This window comes from Dryobates pubescens, chromosome 6, assembly GCF_014839835.1.
Source record: "Dryobates pubescens isolate bDryPub1 chromosome 6, bDryPub1.pri, whole genome shotgun sequence".
NCBI lineage: Eukaryota > Metazoa > Chordata > Aves > Piciformes > Picidae > Dryobates > Dryobates pubescens.
The window spans coordinates 20,158,805-20,183,262 of record NC_071617.1 but is presented as its reverse complement, the minus strand read 5'-3'; the positions used below and the strand labels follow the sequence as shown (position 1 = coordinate 20,183,262).

Sequence of the window (24,458 nt, the reverse complement as noted above, 5' to 3'; positions counted from 1 at the left end):
ACACTTTGATACAATTTTCTTTCTCCATATATCTATCTTGGCTTCCATTCATCTCCATGTTTTCTTACAGTAATTTATGCTTACTCATACATGTATCTCTAGTTTGTTCCATGAAAAATTGGGGAAATAAAAAATAAATCCGCCATTAGCTCATAAACTGGTTTACTGATTTGTGCTTTTGTCTTCTCCAAAGCCTCTTGTTACTCTGCTATGGCTAATGCAGCTGAAGAATTTTTGTGGTGTCCTACAAATGTTGTGAAATAAAAATCAAATGTAGATAAGGAACATTTTTAACCTGACCTGCTATTGTCCTTACAATTGCTGATAGCCTATTCTCTTAGTTGCCTTTAGGTATTTTCCTGCGTGCAATTGTAGCAGGGGATGGCAGAACTTGCCCTATAAATATACCAATTATGCCATTCCAATAATCAATTTTACCTGTATTATTGTATCATTTATTTATTTATTTATTAAAGGAAAAAGTTAAAATTTCTGGCTCTGCAGGTAAGAGCAAATAGAAATGACTTCTGTGCTTTTTCCTGTGTCTTGCACAAGTTTACTATGCCCTCAAGCAAAGGCATAACACACATTTACATTAACAATAAACCCATATTGAAGAACGGCACAAGAATGTCAGGGACTTCAAAAAGCACATTCATTGCACTCCCTCATCAAAGAGATCTTACATTATGGAATTCTGTTATGGTCCAGTACTGATCTGAACGAATAGACAGCAGGTTCTAGGTATCTTTTCTAAGAAGAATAAAGGAAAGTATCTAAGTGTAGATGCTCAGTGCTATTTGAGACATAGTAACAATCACCAATACATCCATCTATAATGGGCAGATATGACAAGACCTGAAAGAATCTTGTCCCTGTCTGGAACAACACTTGAAGCAGTATCTCAAATGGCACATGATACTGGACTTCAGACTACACAATCATGCCCATTATAAACCACAGATACTCTGCATTGTTAATAGGCACAGAAACATGATGTACACATTACTCAAGCTGTCAGTTAGCATCAGAAAAACTACTTTCAAGTACCTTGGCAGCATCTTGGAGACTTGGTAGCCGCACTTTAATAACTTGCTGTAATTCCTCTGTCCGCCGTCCCAGTTCCAGCACTTGCTGTGACATTCCTTCAGTGCAGTACACACTTGCCAGATACTCAATCCTCTCAGTCATAGCCTCAAGATCACCATGAATCTCTCCAGACTCATCGAGCATAGCCTAGATGGAAACCAAATGACAGAGTTGGGCTTCACATAAATGTATCTCCATATAAATGTGTTTCTGTTCTGCAAAGTTCTCAATTTGTATGCAGCTGTAAGAGCATGATTACATCGTACAGATTTCCTGTAAGGCTTAGCCAATATGCTTAAGTCTGAGTGTGCTTCAGCTTATGAAGACCAGGCAACAGAAGAGTAAGTCATGAAGCTTTAGTAATTGTACTTACCAACACTTTCATTTTAGTTTTCTGACAGTCAAGTGTACATAGCAAAATATAATATACACTGTCTATGGACAGGATTTGTTCTGGAAACCTGATGTATCTAATAGGAAGCAGCAAAAAGTGCTTGGGTGCAGTGTTATAGCAGGGCAGTAGTCATTAATGATGCCTTAAAAATGGCGGTGGTTAAGCATGTATCCTCATCAACTTCTGAAGCAGGGAAAAAGTCATGGCAAAAGCAAATCACAAATGCTATGTCCCAGCTATCTTGAAGATAAATTGCCTAGAGGTTCTTATTTAAATAAGAAAATGTGTCATACTACATTGCCCTAATGTAAGTGGATACATCTGACAACTCATGTACATAAAAACACCCATATTTTGGGATTAGTGAAACATGGCCATCTTACCCTATGTTGATTTATTTCATGTGGTCATGCTACACTGGGCAGGCTTGAATCTTACCAAACAGCTCCACTGATCTTACTCACCCCCCTTACAGACAGAGAGAACAAATTGCAATGTCGCAGGGACAGCAAATCACTCTGATCTGAAATACTCAGGAAGCAACTGGAAGAAACTCACTAATTAGGTATTCGTCTCAGAAAATTTAGTGTGGAACTCATCAGATGAGAACAAAGGCTATTCTTATTTAGTGTAAAGGAGAAAGAAAAAGTAATTCCAAACTGAAAATCATGTTTGGTTAAAGACAATTTTAGAGGACTATTACCTGCAATGATGTACTCAGTGTAAGAGAATCACAGCATATAGACACACTATTCAATCAAAAGCTACAATGGAGCCAATGTACTTGAGTGAACACGGAGACAAATTGTGTAGTTTTATTCAACGGTTTTCAAAACCGTTGTCCAAATCAAATTAAGCACCTTTAAGACTTCGAGGAACAGTCAAAGAAATCTCACATTTTAAGACATTTTTAACTTGAAGAAGATAAATAAGTTGTATGAAATAAAGCTTCACTGTTCAGAAAGTAACTGCTTCCATATATTTCATAGCTTATATAATCACCTGGTAGGCTTTAAACTGATCATGAAGCTGAGAGGAAGAATTCCATGTTATACTGCCATGCACTAGTATATTTGCTTTCTCAATCCATTTCAATATGAATTCCAGCATCTCATTGTACTCTTCCAAGTGTGAAGCAGCCTGGATATAAAAGAAAAAAAAAACCCACTTAAGCTTATGACACAATTCTGTACAGTTCTTAAGAGAATGATAAAGTTAATTGTATTTCATTTGCTGTTTTTAACTTGTGTGTCATTTTAACAACTGTTTCTTACTGTTGAATATAATTTGGTAACTTCTGTATTTACAGAGTTAGAATAAGCCTGCTTCCAGTGATGAGAACATCTGTTTCACGGGAAAAAAGACACTGTAAGAATGTAGGTCACAATGGGAGAGTACACTGATGCTCAAATATATTTGTAGAGGTTACACTTCCTGCACATATTTCAGCCTCACACATAAGTGCCAAAAATATCTTCTTACACAGTTTGTGGCCCACTGCAAGCTTCTTTTATGTCATTCTTTATTTTACTTTATCTCTTTCCATGTCATGCCCCAAATCACCTTGCTTTAAAACCTACATTCTCCACCCTGTCGTATCTCCAGTAAGAGAAATCAAATTGGTGCCAAACAAAAATACCTAAATTCCAAAAATCATCTTTGACTGAATTCTTATTTTGACAGTAATTTTCTCCCTCTGTTTTAAAACAAACTTTCAGAGGAAAGTGAAAATAATATCATAAAATAGTTAATGTTTTTCAAGCCCTACAGGAGCTTCTTTATTTGTGTAGAAAACAGAACTCAGAATTTATCAGGGTATTGACAGAAGAACCACATAAAATCCATTTGCTCCCTTTTAGCTAGACATTTTGCAGACAAAAACAATTAACAAAAAAATACCTAAGAAAGGTTCAGGAACTTTGAACAGCAGGAGTAGCATCTTTATGAATGCTGAAACACTGAGTAACAATTGTTCACTATCAGGGCATATAGGCATATGTAGGTTTTTCAACTAAACATACATATTATATTCACTCTCTATACATTGTGACTAGAGTACAAAATTTTTAAAAAAAAAAAAAAATTGCAAAAAAAGCTAACAAAAATGAGATAGAGGCCCTGAAAAGTATAATGAGATACTATTTCCTGAAATACTACTGTTTGTGAGAAGGCCTGAAATCTTTACAGGGCACTAGACGAACCAACTAGAAGACAGTTCATGGAAGAAGGATGTTAAAGCAACATTACAGAATTAGTCTACTCTCCTCATCTGACCCATCTGTGCCTCTGAGTTGTGATGCAAGTTCTCACTAATAGTAGGAAGATGTGCCAAGGAATATCCTTTTTCTGCTTAAGTACAGGGAAAAAAATGAGAATTTTGTATGTTCCTACTGCTTCTAACAGGAAACAGCAAAAGCTATTTGAGATCATACCTGACTGAGCTTGGCTGCTCTATACTCAGCCTGCCTTATGGTCTGTTGGTGCAATGCAGTGAGTTTCCCTATCCTGTTAGCCAGCTGCTTAGCCAGTGGTGTGTTCTGCTCTGCAAAGTCTTGGACTGATGCATCTAATTCCAGCAGCTTTATGTTGCAGCAATCCAACTCTTCACCGAGGCTCTACAGAGAAAAAACAAGAAAAATCAGTAATCCAGTGAGTGTTAGTTTTCTGGTTGATTATTTCTAGTGAAACTTGAAACTTTTCTACCCTGTCCAAAGTCTCTATAGTTTGTTCCATTTTTATTCTGGCTGGAAACCAACAATGCTTGTCTAACCAGAAAGGCAGGATGTTTGGTCATCTCTCAGATGAGTGCCATTATTCTTTCACCTCTGACTTCCTGGCTGAAATGGATAATCATTTTCCCTACCATAAGCAAAAGAATGAGTTATTTCAGAGTGACATTAATTGTTCTTGGACATCCCTCTGTGTTTATTTTTTTAAAATGAATAGTCAGCACTCATTGCCAGGACAGAGATTTTTATTTATTGGAAAGGGGGTTCATTTTATCCCTGTCTTAAAATATACCTTTAAACACTCAGAAATATGCAATGGCTCATTAAGGCCATTTCATTTTCATAGCTTGATGTTGGCACAGGAGCAGAATGGATCATGTGACTGTTTTAATCAAAACAGATTTTAAAATCAATTTTTCTTATCATAGTTACTACATTTCTGAAAAGCTTAAACAGGGAACCTAACACATTTCCCATGTTTTTTATAGATTGATAACATACTTTTAGGCCACAGTTTCTTAGGGAGAGGGTATTGGAATTTTATTGTATTTGGGCTTTATACCTAAGGTGTTAATGATTCATTCATTTTATAATTTACATAAAATAATTCTCAGCAAACATTCTAGACCCTGACTATTTTTAGAAATTGTAATCATTAGACAGAAGTTGATTCAGAACACTGCTCTATCTACAGGTGCTTCAAAAATTTGCCTCAAGATCTTCAGTTTAGGGCTATCCTGGACCATCTACTTGTAGACATAAACACAGATGTTGAGCTACTTACCTAAATATGAAGACACACATTTCAAGCAGGTATAAATAAATGTCTCTACTATAGAAACTATGCTGAATTTATATGCTGTTTTAAAAGTAAGGGAAGGATCCATGTGATTTGGGTCACAGGGATTTGAAACTTTTTTTTAGTATTCTTTTCACAGTCAGGATTATCTAAAAATATCTTCTGCTGTAATCATAGCCAACCTGATCTCAGGAGTATCAGCTGAATGCTGACAAAAATGCAGTGGCAGAGTTTTTGTCTATGCAACATAGGAAAGCACATTTCGCTGGCTTTCTGCTTACTGAATGGTATCAAGAAGATACACCAAATTTAAAGGGATATATTTTACTGACACCTCCTGCAAAGCAAATGGTACTTTGGAACATATTGAGAGCAACTTGTGAAAATAAACAAGTATTTTTTGACACACTAGATGTGCCAAATCTTGTATTTGTATACTTTGCTTACTTTCAGAAAGCAACAAAGTTTATCTCTGAAGAGTTAAAAAAACCCAACCAAACCAAACCAAAACAGCCCCATACTCAACCAACCCCTTCCACATCTCTCCCTTTAAAAAAAAATATCCTCTGCTCTAATATGATAATCTGAACTTGGCCACACCATCTCAGTAGAGATGAGCTTCTCTGAGCATGTTACGTATCTACATCCAAGAAAACCTACAAAAAGAGCTGAAAGTTCTCTGCATTACCCTTAGCCACACTAGTTTTACTTAATTATTGAACCAAATTATATGAGATGGACTACTGGCTAAGCAAAATTCTGGTTATTGCCAGTAAAGACTTACTGTAAGGAATGGTCTTTTCAATACAGACTGGGACAAGGAGTAGTTTGGGAGCCTCAAGATTTCCCAGATTGCAGTCATGCTCTTATTTAGAGGGAACAGCTTAACTTTGTCTATCTGACTTGCTTATACTCTCAGATACTTCTTCCAAGTTCTGTTACTTGCTCATCAGTCAGCCCCTATTTCTGCACATTCTTCTGTTGAACTACACTAAAAAAAAATGTGTCTTCAGAAGTTTTCACAAATAAAACTTTGTTATGAAATGTCCCAATTCAGAAGAATTGATGGCATAACCAAATAATGAAAGCTGTGTCTTACCTTTTGTTCAAGTTTAGCTTGTGCTATATCATTTGTTTTCTTTTTCAGTTTGGAAAGAATAGCATTCAGTTCATTTGCTATTTCCTGAATTTTCTGACCAAACTCTTGATTCAATGTTTTGATCTGCTGCGTTTCTCTTTCTTTGATTTGAATCTGTCAACAAGAATAATTAAATTCAGTAACCAGAAACCTCTCCTCCTGAGAGGAAATTATTTTTCATTTAGCTTACTTTAAATTAAAGGGAGAAGGTAATAAAACTGTTCTATATTGTCATAGTTTGACCACACTTTGATACTCTATTTTACTAGGTTATGAAGTCTAAAGGACTATAGATCTGTAATGCATTTCTCTACTATGCTTTACCTGATCCTGCACAGTTACAAGGGCCAGACCAACTTCTGCTAAGTGGAGAGAGAGTTCAGAAGGCAAAATGGTATAAAGTCCCAGGTACTTATTCTGTTGTTGCTCAGCCATTTTTTCAACAGCCTGACGATGAGTAGTTGCTTCAACAAGGAGAGACTAACAATAGAAAAATAGTATTGTTAAGATCAAAGGGAAAAATGCATCTGCATAAACTTATTAAATGCAGAGACTACATGCACCTTGCAACAAAGCTAATTGCTTTCAACTTTTTAAATTAGTTCATTAAAAATAAATTTATCTTGGGATTCCTTGGATTCTGACTGCCTGTCTAGTTCTGTGTTCCCACATGACCACAGGCATATAGAAAATAGTTTTCAACACCTTCAGCAAAAGGACCCTATTGTGTTGCTTCAGTTCCCACCTTAAACTGCAGAGACATAAATGTTATATTCTGTCCATTCACATTCTCTATTTTACCAGAGGAAAAAAAAATATTCCTAAGCAATGTGTGAGGTACATAAAGATACATAAATGCAAGCATTTAAATATCTGTTAATATCTTAAAAACAGGGTAATACAATCCACCAGATGCTTCATGTTTTATGAATTCATCTAGTGGCTTACTTAAAGACTAATTAATATTGTCTAATTTGAATTCATGGTGGTTTTGAACTCAGCAGCAGATTACAAATAAGATAAATACTGTCATTTAGAAACTGACAAATTTGATATACCTGCAACTCCTGAAGTTGAGTATCCACCTCTACATCAGGGCTTAATAAATATTCTTTTGCTTCTTGGATCCAGGACTTCACACTATTAATCTCTGCTTCAACCTGCTCACGCTCCTTCAGCTCCTGTCTCACTGTCTTCACACCCTTTTTCACTTTCTGTTGCATACTTAGGAAGCAAAGAGACAATAAATATTTGTGAAGAATTAAGCAATGTCTAAAGACATTGCTTTGTTAAAAAATTAATAAAGATATTGATAGTCAAACAGTAATAAAAAGTGAGGTAGTGTTGCAACAGAAGATGACTAAAGCAGTACAGTTAGATCTCTCAGGTTCATCTTTAATTAGTTCCTTGTAATTAGCAATTTTATGTATTTTGACATCAAGCTCAGTATTCTTTTGAAGAAATATAAATGTTTACAATACAGACATACATCTGAGTTCATCACCACACACTGCCTTTATTGTCAGGAAGTAGTCAATTCTAAGGCATGATTTAGGACAATTCATCATCATTTTAAAAGAAACTCCTAATGCAGGTTAGAAAACAAGTATCTTAGACGTGTCTATTTCTCTCCAAGCATTAGAGAGCAAGAATTAACCAGTTCAGATGCAGATATCTATAATCTAAAAACAACCATAAGATAAATTCCACCCCCATTGATGAGATTTGCTTTGGCTGAATACCCAAGATAAGGCATGGATCAGACATCAGACCTCCATTTTTAATGCAGGGACCTGTCTTCACACTTCCATCAGACAAAATTGCCAGAGTTTCCTCAAGAACCTGGTTCTCTTATGAAAAACAGCATCTTTTTCAGATGACAGCTCTGTGAAAGATCTATGGACTCCTTGTAGCTCTTATGTCTGTGACATGAATCTTACTTTAATATTCCCATATTTGATTTATGTTTGTATGACCTTTCACAGGTGAATCACTATTTACATGAGCATGAAATCACCAGACCCTGTTTCTTAGAAAACTATACTAAGGGAAGAATGGAATTTACAAAATGCTAAAATCTATACATTTTTCAGAGGAATCACTATCCTACTGTAATCAGTTATGCATGCACACAATGAACTTTCACAGGCTATATGCAGGGTTTACAGTATTTTCATTCACTTCCTCTCTTCATCTTTGCCCTGTGGAGATCCAGTTAATGGCATCTTAGTGAATTTATGAGGTGGATATGAGTCCTGAAACCTAGCCATCAAACATTCTGCTTTATATACAACAAGGAAACATTTCAGATTTAGATGAACACTCATATAAGCACAGGGTGAAATGTCAAGATGTTTTGTTTGCCCATGCAATAAATTCCTCTGTGAATTTCATAGGATATCTACTTTTAGCAAATAGTGCTTACAAAAGGGAAAACAAAATGATAAACTAATCTAAACTTAGGATACAAAACCATGAAAGGTCACTGTTAATGGTGAGATGCAACTGAACTATTTAAAATCAGTTATAACTTTAAAGCACTTCATACAACTGTTATATAAGTTACTATTATTATGTAAGCCAAGAATTACCCAGTTTAGAATGTGCACTCCTGCTGATGGAAATAACAAATAATAACACCATTTCAAAATGAAAAGACTATTTAAAACTAAACTAAGTAATGCTTATTTTAAATATAGTAACTAATGTTTATTTTAAGTATGGCAACTCTGAAGTATAAAAATGATATGTGAACTCTTATTAAGGTATATATAATGTACCATTTTTGTAGTGAATCTTTTAAAATATTGCCTTACTTGTGGCATCGATCTTGCATTGCTTTGATTTCTTGCATGACTGGTAGCTCCTGTTGAGATGTAGATTTTATTTCCACATCCTGAAGCATGCTGACAGTGTGCTGTTTGAGCAGGCCCAAAGATGACAGCTGGTGCTCTACCTCCAAAAGGAAACTGCTGTGGTAGTCCAGGAGTTCTAGGAGTTCCTTCTTGGTCGCCTTTTCTACTGAGCTTTCTGGTAAGCGACCTTGTAGCTGATCTATTGCTATGGTGGCTTTCTGAATCTATGAGAAGAGATGCAATCTTAGCAACTATTACATTGAACAGTGGGTAGTACAACTGATACAAGGTGCTAGAAAGCATTTGTGATGTAAGGCTTGTCCAGCAGCCTCTATAGCAGATAAAAATTTATGCTCTCATATACTAGATTTTGCTAGCTAGCCCTAGCTCTTTACAGTGGACTAGACCTTGGCAAAGGCTATTTTTTTTTTTTAATCAACAGGTGAGTGGCTCCACCTTTTTTTTAAGCATAGCCATAGATCCTAGATCTTTACTCCAGAACAAATACATATTTTGGAGAAGTCACATGTGTACCAAAAAGATTATCTCCATTCCCAGGGAACCTGCAATCTGAGAATACGATAATGGACAACAGCTAAAAAGAATCAGGTAGAAGATATTAGGGAGAAAAAAAGAGATTAGTGATCAGTGAGCAGTAAACAGGAAATAATACCACTGCATAAACTTACAAATAGCACCTGCATACTTTTAAGGAAAACAAAGAGGTGGACTTAGAATAGACCATCTGAAGAAGGGGAACATAGAGGAGAAGATTCTGAAGAACCATCAGAAACCAAAATAACTCTGTATTTACTATACATACATATGCATATAGAAGAACAGTGCAAACCTTGTAGACAGTAGCTTTAAACCTAGGTCTTCACTAGCTGATTTTCACTAAAACCGGAGAAACACTGATATTATTTTTGCTACCCACTTTCTCTACCATGAGATGATTAATAATGCAGTATAATGAGTGAAAACCTATGTGCAGTTAACAAAGGACAAGTTACCAATACCAGAATTTACCTTATCATTAAAGCCCTTCCATTCCTGCACTGCATCTTCCAAAATTTTCTCTTGCTCTTGGGCTACATTCCGGAGCCGTGTCCAGCGCTGCCAAACTGTTGTCATGGATCTACTTATAGTTGCCTTACTGGCATCATTGCTAACTTTTTCCAGCTGTGAAGCTTTTTCTTCAAGGGCTGTGATCTTCTCATGGAAAGAATTCACTACTGACACCAAAGTCTGAAAAGGCAAAAATTAACACTATTTTCCTCTTTTACAGCACAACTCGTAACTATTCAACACACTTACAGATAAACCACTTGCATCCACTGCAAAGAGGAGGTACTCAGTGCTGGGTGAGGTGGTTAGGTACTATTTTCTCTTTCATACAGAGCATATTAGCTACAACTACTTGAAAGACTTGGTCCAAAACTCAACTCTCTGCATGCAGTAGGAATCCGGTGTACTCAGATTTTCTCTTTCTTGCTAGTCTCTCAAAGGGGATGGAAACAAGTATGTAAGACCATTCTCATAGCAAACATTGATTTCTAACAGTCTAAAAATGAAAGAAGCAATTCAAGTGCTTAAAAATATATTTACATAAAGTTTTTCTTTAGTGTCATTTCTGATATCCAATGATATCAGAATATTCTCATGAAGCTGGCAAACATGACATTGCTCTTACAAGAGACTCCTGCCTTCACTGAGACACAACTGGAGACAAGGCAGGATGTCTGAAATGTTACTAAGTGCCTATAATTAGGAAACTGATTAGCACCTTAAGTACTGGAGGAGAAAGTAATTCTTTTAAGTCACACTTCGTTCTATTAGACTAAACAAGAGATAATATTAAACATCAGTTCTTATCCTAAGTTAAACTATTCCATGTGATCCAAAGCAGAAGGACATTTCTACCAATCTGAATTTCTTGTAGGTACACAATTCTGGGGCTTATGACAAGGCTTTTAAGAACCTCTTTATTCCTTCCTTTTGCCTACAATCAAGGGGACATAGACAGACATATGCTGAAAAGTGATTAAAAATAAAAATGTGTATTCTATATAACAGCTCTTTGTGTGCTATGACAGAGTTAAGCATGACAGGAAAAGATCTAAACCCCCCAACTCAAGTTGCCAGAGGCATGAACCTTCATAACATACAGTTATCTTCACTGAAGGATGGCATATAATTTTCAGTATCTTACCTTATGTGTCAGTAATTTCTTTTCTGCTTCATGGGAAGAAGCACCTTTAGCTACTGAGAATTCAGATAATTTTTTCTCGGCCTCATTCATCACTTCAATAACCTTCTGTCTTGCTGCCTGGTACTCCTGCCATTCAGATGCACACCTTAAATGAATACAGTTTGAGATGAACAATTTAGGACAATATAAAAGCATTTGAAAATCAGGAATGTTATTGCACCTGATTTTCAGTGTAACTGCTTAGTTTTGCTGTTACGTAATATTTTCCAAGGAAAGGAAGGATTATTAGGGAAGAGCATAAATAGAAGCACATGCTCCTGATTTTCAGCTATGCCTTAGAGATTTAGTAGCCCTTGTTTGACTTTTCCTCAGTGACTTTGTCTAGGATGTGTTTTAAACCCACTCAAACCTGGAATCCAGAATACTCAGGAATAGAAAGCAACATAGATATATTGGTTAAAAAGATAGTTCTTTTTAATTCAAAATGTCTGCTTCAATTTCATTTGTTTCTGTCTTGTGCCAGGTGGAGCATTCTTCTTCTCAGTGACATTCCAGGCTACATGTAATTTCATCATCCCTTCCTCAGAATCACACATGTAGTCAGACACTGGCAGAGGAGAAAACAATCTAACAGCTCTGATTCTCAGTATCAATTTCTCTCATCAGTAGCACAAACATTTTACAGAACTTTAATTAATGTGATCTCTATTTTTCATGACCAACAAGGTGATCTTAAAATGAAAGAATAAAACCTACACCACAAACCCCAATAAAACTAATGAATGTACCTTTGCAGCTGCTCTTTCTGGGTTCTGGCTTCTTGCTTTGTCCCTTTGGCCTTTTCCTCTAATGTAGCTACACTCTGTTTCAGCTGCTCTTTTGCTGTAGCTTGCATAAAGGCCTCTATCTCAGACACGAGGCCTTGTAACTCATTCAAATGATTACTAAACTGGCTTTCTGTGTGGAAAAATTCCACGTGGTGCCTTAGATTCTCCTCAGAGTTCTCAACATCAAGACCGTTTCTTGCTAAGTGTAGAAATTCCTGCGCATCCTCAAGCCAGTCATTAGCTGTCTGCATCACTTGGTAGTATCTTTGGCAGAGACTATACAATTTATTCAAGGTAGCCTGAAACAAAAAGGAAAATTACACAGAGGGTCACAGATGTCAAATTCACAGCAACAACAAAAACATCATCTTCTGAGAGTCTGGATTTTGCCCACACTTTTTTTTTTTCCTTTATTGTAGCTACAATCCAAGCTCAGAGCGACTACATGGAAGGAGGTTTTGAGCGAGTTTGCAGTTCTACATGCAGATACAAATGTGTATTAGGGAAGCCTTCTCCCCATGCCCCAACCCAAGTCATCCACGGCAACAGGCCACAACCCAAGACATTAAAAAAAAAAATAATTTAAAAAATCAAACAAGACTATTAGAAATCAATCTTTTCATGATGATTATAATACCAAGATTCATCTTTTTTCATCTTTGTGAGCAAGAAACTAGTGACAGTTAGGGTGCGCTAACCTGTCTCATGTGTATAGCTTCTTGAACTTCACCATCTAGTTCTGTCAGCTCAGCAAGAGTGTTTTCCAGGTCAACAGGTATCAGCTCCTTTGCTTTCATGTATCTCTCTTTCTCTTTATTGCTCAGTGCATTCATTATTCTTAGGCTTGACTGTACTTCTTCCTGGTGAATCTGAACCTTTCGGATTTCTTCTTGGATGCTTTGCAGTTTCAGGTCCAAACATAATGTTCCATTAAGTTCTGTTTTCACCCATCTCAGCCAGTCGAGTGAGCGGCAGATTTCTGTCTGGAAGTCTATACTTTGCACAAGCCTGTTCTCACACTCCATCACCGTGTCACCAATGGCAGCATGCAAAGACTTTAGTTTCTCTTGCCAAGACTGCACTTGGCGATTTGTAGCCTCACATGCAGATGAGTCGAGCTGAGGAGAAAGGGCTTCTAGATGTTCAGTTATCTGCTTCAGAAGACTCTCAGAGTCTTGCAAGCTGCCCACCAGAGAATGGTATATTTTTAACTTTTCTTCTATTGGGAGTGTTTCTTCATTTACCTTAATCTGTTCCTTCTTCACTGCCTCTAGTTGTGCCTCAAACTGCATACACATTTTTTCATGCTCCTGGCATGCTTCTATTGTGTCTTCCAACAGGTTGATTTTTTGTTCTATTTGCCTCTTTAACTTGTGATACAGTGTGACAAGTTTTAACATCTCATCTGGTTGCCATGGCTGGCCAGTGCTTCGAAAGGCCTCCTTCTTCTGGTTTAGCTCATCTACCGCTGTACCAAGGCTCAGCACTTCACCTAAGAGATCCCTGTAGGCCTGCTGGAGTGACATAGCTTCTTTAGCTACAACAGCAGCCGGAGCTTTGTCCATGTTAATAAACTGATCTTCTAGCTCAGTAAGAGCTTTACTTGTCAACTCAATCAAAGAGGCATACTCTTTTCTGGCATAAATTGCTTCCTGAACCTTATACAATTTTTCTTTTGCCAGAGCAGTGACAATATTGAATTGCTGAGGGAGAATGTTAAGTTTTTCATACAGATAAGAATGATCCACTTCATTAAGTGATGGTAGGATTTCTTGGCCATCTCTTTGCAATGCAAGCAAGAGATTTTCATATTCTGGAGATTGCTCAAGAATCTGTTGATATTTTGCCAACTGGTTGTACAGTTCAGAATTAGAATTCATTACATTGACTTCTGGGAATGTGACAATATCAGCTTGTTTTAGCCAATGGCAAGCTTTATCCAAGTCTTCTTTAAAATATTTCCTGGAAACTGTATTTTTCTCCAGTTCTAACAACCTCTGGTTGCACTTCTGTAAAACAGTGTCATACACATTCTGTAGTTCTTGCAGTTTACCTAACACTTCAGTTTTCTCTTGTTCTGATGCTTCCTTCATTAAATCCCTTCCCTGAGTCCATAACCCTGTGACTTCACTTTGATAGGCCTTCAGGTTAGCTTGGGCATTCCTACAAGCCCTGATCTGTTTGTTTACATCTTCTGGCAACAGACAAATGTGTTCTGGAAATGTTACCTTCTTCTCGTGCTGGTGAATTTGGTTTGTAGCCTGAAAGACTGCCATGAGAAACTGGGTTTTTTCAGACAGAGCTTTATTCAGGTGTTTTCTTCTCTGTCCAACCAGATCACTGAGACAATCTACATGGTGCTGTGCATCAGAAAGGGCTTTCTGCAGCTCCTGCCTTTCATTGAGCCCTAAGTTGGTCATCACCCTGTCAGCATCCTTCACAAGAGTCTTCAGAACAAGCTGCTTGGCTTCAAGCTCACTGCAAATGGTAAAATGATCCATGAGAAGACTCTGAGCCAAATCTGGAGGGGGGCTCTGTTTAAGAGACTCTGATATACTAGGCTGCTGCTCCTCTGCCCATTCCATTAGTTCCTGAAATTTGGAATGCACCAAATTGAGCTCTTCCAAGGTTGAAACAGAAACTTGAATTTTCCTTTTGACAAGGTCCTCCAGTTGAGTCCAACGTTGCTCAAAATGACCAAATTGCTCCTTTACTAATTCTCTGTCATCAAGATTCAGATGTTCTATCATCTTCTGTTTCTGATCTTTCAAATCATCTAGAGCAAATCTCCTTTCCTGCAGTGCCAGTGCCAATTTTTGCAAAGCTTCAAGGTGCACATTTGTACTTTCAGCATCAGACCTGTTATCAAAATGGACAGAACAGAAATTATTAGATCCTATCTCAAGACAGGCATTCAGAAGAGGTCAGCATGAATTATAAGCTCACTATATATAGAAATCAATAGTATAGTGTCTACAGTTTTCAGATTCAGATACAAAGCAGATGTAGTTATTTATCAGCAGCTAACTGCTGCAACTAAGCAGCAACTAAGCTTTAATACAGTAGTCTGGTGGACAAAGCACAACACCATAATAGTCAAAATTCTTCAACGTCCAAAAATGCTATATTCTGAGATGGGAATCAATTAGTACTTGCCTTAAAGACAAACATTGAAGATACAGCCTCTCAGACTCTTATTATTTCAATACAAAGAATAGTTCTGTATTTATTAGGGGAGGCTTGCTTTTAAGTAAGCATGGGAAAATGGACATTTAGTGAATCTCAGTGTATATGCACTGGATTAGCATTGTCTGCGCTACTGTTTTTTTTACCTAGCCAAGTTGTCCCACTCTTTTGTCAGCTTTTCCAAGAAAACTTCAACTACATTCAAGCGATCGTGGTAATCCCCTGTCCTCTGTAGATCCTCCTCCCTCTGCATCAGCAAACTGTGTGCCTGAAGGCAGAGGTCCAGCCACTGGTTGCTCAATTCTCCTACTTCCTTGTGTTCAGGTGATTCTTGCCCTTGGGTTAATTTGTTCATCTTCTCAGTCACAGAATTAAGAGCTGACTGCTTAGACTGCAACTTCTGATTGAATTCCTGAAAAAGATACAAGTCAAAACATACACGGTGATGCCTACTAAAAGCTGTAACTTAAATAAAAACTCTGAAGGAAATAAAATGTGTAATGCCTAATTATCAGTCCAGACAAACACTGTGCAGGTGTAAATTAGAAGTGCCTTCTCTCCCTTCTCCTAACCTTCCTCCCCAATTTATCAGGTTATTGGGCACATTGGTTATAGATGTGAAAGCAAAGCAGAGCAGTTTCCAAGTGCCAGCAATAAACAGAAATCACCATCCAGTCACACCTTGTTGTCTGGACTAGCATTGCTCCCACTATAGACTAAAACATGCAAAACACTGGGACATATGACAGTCATTTTACCAGTACTGTTTTTGCTCATTTTTTAGCTTTTCCTTTTCATAAGAGACTAAAAATATGAAGCAGAGTCCATGAGTCAGTGAGCCCCCACATCCATACTATGTTTTGTTCCTACTTCTGTAATAGCAACCATTATCATTGTCATTATTGAAACAAAGCCAATTATTATCTAGGTATGATTGCTATTTCAGTTACTAAACTGCAGTAAAAAAAAAAAGGGCTCATTTGCATACGTATTTCTTACCAAGTAAGGAGTCACAGAGAAGCCAAAACCAGAATACACAAATACTGAAAACTAAAAGTAAGCACATATTTTTCCAGTAATTACACACTGCCTAGGGTAAATATATTTCCCAATTTTTCTTTCAATAACTATAACTAAACAACCATATCCTCCTTCAGCACTTGGCTGGGACAATGCATTTTTCCTTAGGCTTGGTAGGAGTCCTATCACAGTATATTAGAGGTTGGAAGTGACCTCAAGGGTTTGACCTCTGGTCAAACCCTTTTCCTAAAGAAAAGACGCTAGAGCCCAGCTCTGTCTCATTTCAATTTGTGACTGTTTCAAATGTAGTTCTGCACCTATCTTTACCAGGGCAAATTCATGGTAAAAAATATATATTGTGGCACATCTAACAGTAAAGCACGTGACTGCCTTTCATAGTAATCCAAAATTCCTGACTGAAATAGTGACAAAATACAGACTCCTGATTCTTTCTGGACTCTTAAGAATATCTAGGTATAAGAGTTTTCAGTCCACATGCTCCTAAAGGTATCCTCAAGGGCTATGACTTTTTTTTTCAAGCACTCGTGTAAAATAAGTACAAATAGGAAGCACTGCTTACCTATCACTGATCTTGGAATACTATAAAAGGAACAAGCAAATTCTAGACCAAGAATGCAAAACTCATGCATTTGATCATTTAACAAAGAAGTCATCTGGTTTTCTGTTTCTTCTTGTTACTGATGTTTTCAATGTGTGTAGAATGGACATTAAAATTCTCTCTTCTGGAAGAATGAGCGAAACTCTGTTTGCACTTGTTTCATTTTTTAGGATAAATTAAATTTGTTTTCCATTATACCTACTCTCAAGTAACATTGAGTAGCTTCCTCGACTAGTTTTGAAAGAGACTGAATTAATTCAGAAGTATTGAAATCAAAGAACTTAGCAAGCACCAGTTGCAGAAATCCTCTTCAGGTCCACTGTGATCAGCAATTAGCCTATTCAAAGCAATGGCAAATGAGGACAGTAGGCTGAAAATTGTCTACTGTTAAAAAAACCCAACAAAACAAAATCAGAAACATTCAACCACAGTGTTTTGCTTTCTGTGTCACCCTGTATCAAGAATAAGCAAACTCCCCTCTGTTTTTCTCTGCTCTTGCTTAAAGCGTATTAGCAATTCTGTGCAATATGTCCATATAATGTGGATTATAATAATATCAGCCACAGGATTAAATTCTTCCTTACCTTCTGGCTCTTAACTCAAAGTCTCCTTACCTTAACCTGGACTACCATATTCTGGGCAACGTTTAACTCCAACTCTGCTCGTCTCCTTTTCAGATTCTGTAGTTGTTGATCTGCATCCTGGAAACATATCCAGAGCTCAGCCTTCATTTGTTTGATATCTTCCCAACCTTGAGCCAAATACTGCGAGTGCATTATCTGTTGCTCAATCTAGAGGAAAAGAAATGAAAAGGAATAAGAATGCTTTAATGCATCTATTTTTGGAGAATGAAGGATGATTGCCATTCTTCCTCTGAGCACTAAAGTTAGTTTCTGCATTAGATTCTGAGTGAGCTAATACTACCCACAAAAAGAGTCTTAACCTTAACAAGTCATAAAAATCAGACCTATGAAAGGAAATCTGATGGAAAAAATTAAAAATTATAATATGCTTGCAATAAGTCAAGTATGGCTAACTGTGTGTATTTCAGATGGTTCTATGTCTTCTGTTAAAGCTTAAATTAACTGTATAATTTAGTCCACTTCATGCCAAGAATATTGCTGGACTGCACTATACATGCCTGTGCAAGACCAAAGAAAAGGTTAACTAAACACTTTTATTAGTTAGTTGGCCTATATGCTTTTTGTACAATGCCAGTAAGAAGAATGCTTACTGTATCTGAGCCCATCAATCACCTTAAACCAATAGCCACACAGCTTCTTTTGCTCCAAGTAGAGCAGTAGGGTGCTTTTAAGGTTCAGACACTCAACCAGCTTAACACATCTCAGCACTGTACCCTTTGTGATTTCTTAAAAATATTTCAGTACTTAACATATAAAAGGAGAATCTTATTCTGAAGATATGGATTTTTTTTTTTTTCAGCTAGTCAAAGTTTGTATTGCTCTTTTATTTTTTAATGGATCACTTGGATTTATACAATTTGCTTCTCTGGTATGGAATGCTGTTAAGGTATATATTAATATTTCTGCTCTTGCTAGGAGTAGTCTCAAGCACTTTGCCGTGGGTGTATGTGAAACTAAACTTTGCATGTTTACAACAACAGGAATGCTCACAATGTTTCTTTACTAATAGCCTATATTTATAATTTTATTCTAAACCCAAGTGTTAAGCTACTTTGAGATATGCTTTTACAAATTAATATGGTATAATTAATATATTAGTATACCCTAATAAGAACATCAATAACAACTGTAAAATATGTCTAAGCTTTAAGACAATACACAGAAGAACAGACTGAACTGTGTTCTACGAAAACACATCATTCGGAACAGGTTTTCTCCCACAAATATTTCTGTGGCCTTAGACAAACATCTTGCAAAATGGCTTAAGTACCTTTAGCAACCTCTGTTGTATATCTTTGTATTGCTATCAGGGTGGCAATGTGTAGATTTAATTAAAGAATAATTTTAAAAAAAAAAAAGAAGGAAACTATTTCTAAAAGAAATATTTAAGCTGAAAGTAAGACGACGTTTCTTTAAACCATTACCCAATATGACCTTTTTAAAAGAGGCTAGATGAGGCATTTAAAGCTCTAAATAGGATTAAAAGTGGGTTGATGTGGTTATCTTGTACCGTTTGCTTTGTTTGTTGAATATCTGTTGCTGTACTCTTCACTGTGGCATCAGACAGGTCACACATGGAGCAGAGAAGATCCAAGTATGTATTGGCCTGTTCCTGCAGAGCCCGGAAACGTTTTACCTGAGGAAAGACAATCCTCAAATAAACTCTGAGACTGTGAAAATAATCTCTTGCTTTATTATAATTGTGCATTTTACCTTTTTTTAGCTTATTTCCAGAAGATGAAACATAGACATACTTCATAAAATAGTGTAAGGCTGCTCAAAAACTTAGGATTCAATTATTAAAGGGCTTACTGACATGCATTACCTAGCTTATTTTGCTATTAATAAAGAACTGGACAGATACACATGGTTTCAACAAGGTGATTTACTTTTCCCAGGTGAATTATTAAAGTGCCATCTTCCTACGCCCGTAAAATTCTCCAATGTCTGAGAGATCATGGGGAAACCAACCTAATGACATGTTTTCCCACACCCTCTAAATCTCTCTCAATCTACAACTGTCAAGATCTGACATCATGACACAATTTACAGTTCTTACTCTTGATATTTTCCATGGAAGCTCACCTCACCCACCTACAGACCTCACCTGAGCTACACTACAGGTAAAGGTGTGTCTGAGTGATCCTCCTGGCCTTGCTTTGCTGCTCCGACCTCATGCCTCCATCTAGAACTGACCATGTCCCTACAGACTTGCCTGGTGATCACCAGATGGTGGCTGACACCAGGGGAACTCTGCTCTCCTCACTTGTGAGCTGCAGTTCTGCAAGTCATTGGGAAGTTGCTGCCCTGCTGCCCACACACCCCCCCACCCCCGGCTCCACTATTACCTGCTGCTCTCCCCTTGAAAACAAGGTACAAAACCAATGTAAAATACATGAAGTTACTAAAAATAATCAAGAAACAAAGAAACCATTCTTAATGGCTAATGTGGGCTACAAGCAGTTCTGTGCTCTTCAAGTTGAAAAAGTTGTTTTCATTGCTTAATATCAGAGTCTGTGCCCATGGCACAATGAAAGCAGGTCTCATATGGGAACATTAGCAGACAGATAGGCAACTGGACATGCACAAAGACATAACCTCTCTGCTAGATACATCTGTGGATTATATGAGCAGGTTTGTCTAATTAGCCAACCTTTCTTCAGGTAACATATTTCTGAGCATTAAGCAGAGTTTGCAAAAGCCCTATGTGATTTTTTGTCTGCTGTTGTTTTTCATTCAAGGTATTCCCTTTGGAGCCGTGAATATTACACAGCCCTCTGAGGTGGTCAGACAGAGTATATAATTTCTATTAATATAAATCTCTTACCTGAATTCACCTCATTAAATATAACTGATCACTTTCAAGTGCTGAACTCTTACCTGTTTCACTGCATCTGTCAGGCTGAAAGGTGGCCATGTAGTTGGCTTTAGCTCTGACTGCACGGTAGTCAACCATGTCTGGCACTGTTGTAAAGTATCCTGATGATTGACATGCTTCTGGAGTTCATGTTCCAGACTTTGGTACACCTAAAAGAAGTATTTTGTAAGGTCACCATATTTTCAAACACAACTATTAACTCCCTTCTCCCACCTTGAATACTGTAGTTAAAACAGAATTATTAAGACTGTGGTTATTTTAGCTCTTGCACATAAAAGTGTCAAGAGTTGAAAGCTCCTTTAGCTCACACTGCATCTTGCTAATTTGTGGACAATAGCTGAGGCACAGCTTCTGAAAACAAAAAAGTAAAGATGGAAATGAAAAGCATTGTCCCTTATTTCTATATTCTTGTTCAACATTTTACCATTGATCTAGTGTGTGGTTTTACCTACCTCTACAAATCTTACTATGGTGTCTACTTTTTAGGGCTTTGTTTGATTTGTTGGGTTTTTATAGATTACGGTGTCTTGATCTGCTAATTGGATTAACTGAATGACCCAGTTAGCCCTTCTTAGCTGTATATTCTGGTTTTACTAAGAGAGACAGTATTTCCTACTACATAATTAAGACCTGCTATGTACATATGCACACTTCTGACACTGAGTGCAATCCACTCCTTAGTTTTTGAAGTAGGAATAGTTCTAACTTATTTGCTGCAGCTGCTCAGAAGCTAGTGTAACGTAAAGGTATGGAGGCTGTTGACAGATTAAGGCAAAAATTGATAGGCAGCTACTTTCCCTGTCTGCAAGGCAACATTTGGATCACAAGGAATTCAACTGCAGCACAGTAATGAAGTGCTACAGGAGCAACCTGTAGTCTCCACTTAAATGGAAACAGTAGAAAGTTTTAAACCATTTAAAGATACAAGTACTTCTAGAAATAACAAAGCATTTTATTCTTAAATGGTATTAAAACATTTCAGTAGCAAGACTTACTCTTTGGGCCGTGCTACATATGGCAGAATAGCTGTCCTTTGTCCCCTGAAGTTGACTTTGTACATTCTGCTTAAATTTTGCTTGAAGATGTTCTGTGCATTGATTGATTAAATAATCACCTTTACTCTTAAGGTTGTTCAAACGATCCTCAAATCCTGCAATTTCTTCCATGATAGCCTAAGAAACAGAGAAAGTATTTTTGAAGAAATGTTAAACTTAAAATGTTTTGCTTTTTAAATGAACTCCTTTTTATTTCCCTTTTTTTTCTTTAAACAGTCTTTATCTTCAGATTTTGGAAAATGTTGCAAACAGGGTGTATTGTTACAGCCAAGCTGTTAGAATGCATATTAACTGTAAAATCATTGTCAAAAGTCTGTACATAGATCAGTGCAAGCATTATATGCTCATGCCTCATGATGACCCTTAACTCACTTTTGTGTGCTCTCTAGGGCCCCACCACCTTTTCTGCTAATAATGAGTACTAAAAATCTGATGCTGAATCATCAATTATTCCATAAGCCTGTTTGCTGTAGACAGTTCTTTCCATTGACTTCAGTGTGTAATGGGTTGGGGCAGATCCCCTCCCCACCACAGGCAGAAATAACGACTCAGGCAAACGGATTGCAAAGGTGATGAAAGTTTAAATAGAAAGCAGTGAATGTTACAGAGAACCCAAAGCGCAGTGACAAAGAAAGATCCCATCCCCACCTGAGGGTGCATCCAAAACCCCCAGGGCTCCTTCTTCCCCCTCCCTCTGCTGGGCTAGTCTCAGCTGGCCAGGCCTGAGACTGCCCATCCCCCTGTGGCCTTGGGCCTAATCAGGCCCATGGCCGGGAGATCTCTCCCCCAGTTACCAAGTCTCGGAGAGGGAAGGAAAGAGGAAGTGCCAGACTCCGCACTGGATCTTATAGTGGTGCAAAGAATTATGGTAGGAAATACACAATTTCCTGTGTCCATCCCTCTGGGCTGGACTTCTGGACACAGGAAGTGAATGCACCAGGGGGGCACCCAGCTCAAACTACAACATGCCACCCCTGTATTTCATACCATAATCTTTGCACCCAAACACATCCATCAGATCAGAAAACTTCTGATGACATGTCCGGCAGAATCCATATCTTCATCTGGGCGTCCACTCAAACAGTCTCTCATTCAGGCTCAAGCATCAGTCCATTCCAGTTCTCCTCATGTGATGGAACCTCCCAGCGACGCAGTCCTTCTCCTGCAGTGTGAATTCCTTGTGGACTCCTTGGGACATCCTGGTCACCTGGAAATACCTCACAACTTCTCAGCCAAGCCTTTACTCTCCTATTCAGCGGCAAATTCTCCACCCCTGGGGCAGGCCAGTCGGAACAATCCGGCTCCACGACTGCCTTTTTCAATCCATCCAGGGTGCCGCAGCCAACCGCTTTCACGCGGACCAAAGCTACACGGATGCATGTCAGAGGCACTCCGCACCCCCCGGCTGGGCGCTCACGTACCGAGGCAGGACAGCATCCGGCTGCACAACCTCCACCCCCGGCAGAGGGAGGAGCTGCGCCACAGCCCGCTGAAGAAGCAGGGAGGCGGAGCCAGGTGCTCGGCGCCATTTTCGGAACACGTCCGAAAACACCAGGGAAAGATTTACAGCTGCCGCCGCCGCCTGAACGCAGCCCGGCTCGGGCGGTGCCGCCGCCGCCGCTTGAGCGCGGCCCGGCCCGGCCCCCGCCGTCTCTGTCGCCGCGATGCAGAGTCCGAGTCACCTCCAGCAGTCGCTTGCCCACTCGCCGCGGGTGTCCGCTCCCCGCAGCGGCCGCGGGCCGACCACGCTCTGCTTGCCGCTGCCCCTCCTCCGCTCCCCGCCGCTCCGCAGAGAACGAGGAGAAGGCAGGTCTCGCCTTCTTAGGCTACTCGAGCATTCTTAAGCTACCCTGGGCAGAAAGTCACAGAAAGAACCACCCCTCGCTGTTCCCAAACAACAGTAGGGACTTCCATGCCATCAGCCACGCACCAGCTATCCTTCTGCAGTCCACAGGAGTTCACACAGTCGCCCCGGTAACACAAAACCTGAGCCCCAACTTTCCAAACCCAAATCGACGCCCAGAACTAAATTTAAACTCTCCATCTTTTGCAATCCGAGCTGCAGTTGGCCCCACGTTGGGCGCCAAAAATGTAATGGGTTGGGGCAGATCCCCTCCCCACCACAGGCAGAAATAACGACTCAGGCAAACGGATTGCAAAGGTGATGAAAGTTTAAATAGAAAGCAGTGAATGTTACAGAGAACCCAAAGCGCAGTGACAAAGAAAGATCCCATCCCCACCTGAGGGTGCATCCAAAACCCCCAGGGCTCCTTCTTCCCCCTCCCTCTGCTGGGCTAGTCTCAGCTGGCCAGGCCTGAGACTGCCCATCCCCCTGTGGCCTTGGGCCTAATCAGGCCCATGGCCGGGAGATCTCTCCCCCAGTTACCAAGTCTCGGAGAGGGAAGGAAAGAGGAAGTGCCAGACTCCGCACTGGATCTTATAGTGGTGCAAAGAATTATGGTAGGAAATACACAATTTCCTGTGTCCATCCCTCTGGGCTGGACTTCTGGACACAGGAAGTGAATGCACCAGGGGGGCACCCAGCTCAAACTACAACACAGTGGAATCAAATTTGAGTCTATGGAGGTTACTTAAAGAATAATACACACTGATCACAATGAGTTAGATTTCAGAATTCTCCCTTGGAATCTGTTTCAGGGAGTGATGGGGAGGGTTGGATTTTATCTTTATCTTCTAGAAAGCACTGCTTATCAATGTAGTGCATTATCATTAATAGCAACCCTAACAATATGCTGATGGAGGAAATGTTACAAGTTGACAAAGGTGGTGGTGTGGAGGAATTAAAATGAAAATAGTTTGAAAATTTAAAGTATTTTTTTAATCCTCAAAAGTACCAGAGCAAAAAAACACCTTAGAACTGAAATTAACCTAATCTGCTTTTTGTGGTCTGTTTCCTGAGACATCGCAGAAAAAATGTGGCACAGAATTTAGATCAGTTTACATAAAAGCTCTTGTGCAGATGCACTCTCATTCAGGAAACAGTACTAACAAA

At 38.7% G+C, this 24,458-nt stretch overlaps 1 protein-coding gene across 1 annotated transcript in view; it reads right to left on the bottom strand.

Moving 5' to 3' along the window:
• The window catches only part of SYNE1 (spectrin repeat containing nuclear envelope protein 1), a 259,224-nt gene that overhangs the window by 115,471 nt on the left and 119,295 nt on the right, over positions 1–24,458 (bottom strand). The window contains exons 72-87 of the mRNA XM_054162702.1: positions 21,386–21,562; positions 20,393–20,539; positions 19,023–19,148; positions 17,483–17,659; positions 15,376–15,641; positions 12,742–14,902; positions 12,005–12,342; positions 11,217–11,361; positions 10,034–10,252; positions 8,966–9,228; positions 7,208–7,373; positions 6,474–6,629; positions 6,111–6,263; positions 3,916–4,098; positions 2,486–2,623; positions 1,051–1,236 (exon numbers count right to left, since the gene is read on the bottom strand). Coding sequence (XP_054018677.1) covers positions 1,051–1,236; positions 2,486–2,623; positions 3,916–4,098; positions 6,111–6,263; positions 6,474–6,629; positions 7,208–7,373; positions 8,966–9,228; positions 10,034–10,252; positions 11,217–11,361; positions 12,005–12,342; positions 12,742–14,902; positions 15,376–15,641; positions 17,483–17,659; positions 19,023–19,148; positions 20,393–20,539; positions 21,386–21,562 — 5,001 coding nt within the window. The remainder of the gene's footprint in view (positions 1–1,050; positions 1,237–2,485; positions 2,624–3,915; positions 4,099–6,110; positions 6,264–6,473; positions 6,630–7,207; positions 7,374–8,965; positions 9,229–10,033; positions 10,253–11,216; positions 11,362–12,004; positions 12,343–12,741; positions 14,903–15,375; positions 15,642–17,482; positions 17,660–19,022; positions 19,149–20,392; positions 20,540–21,385; positions 21,563–24,458) is intronic.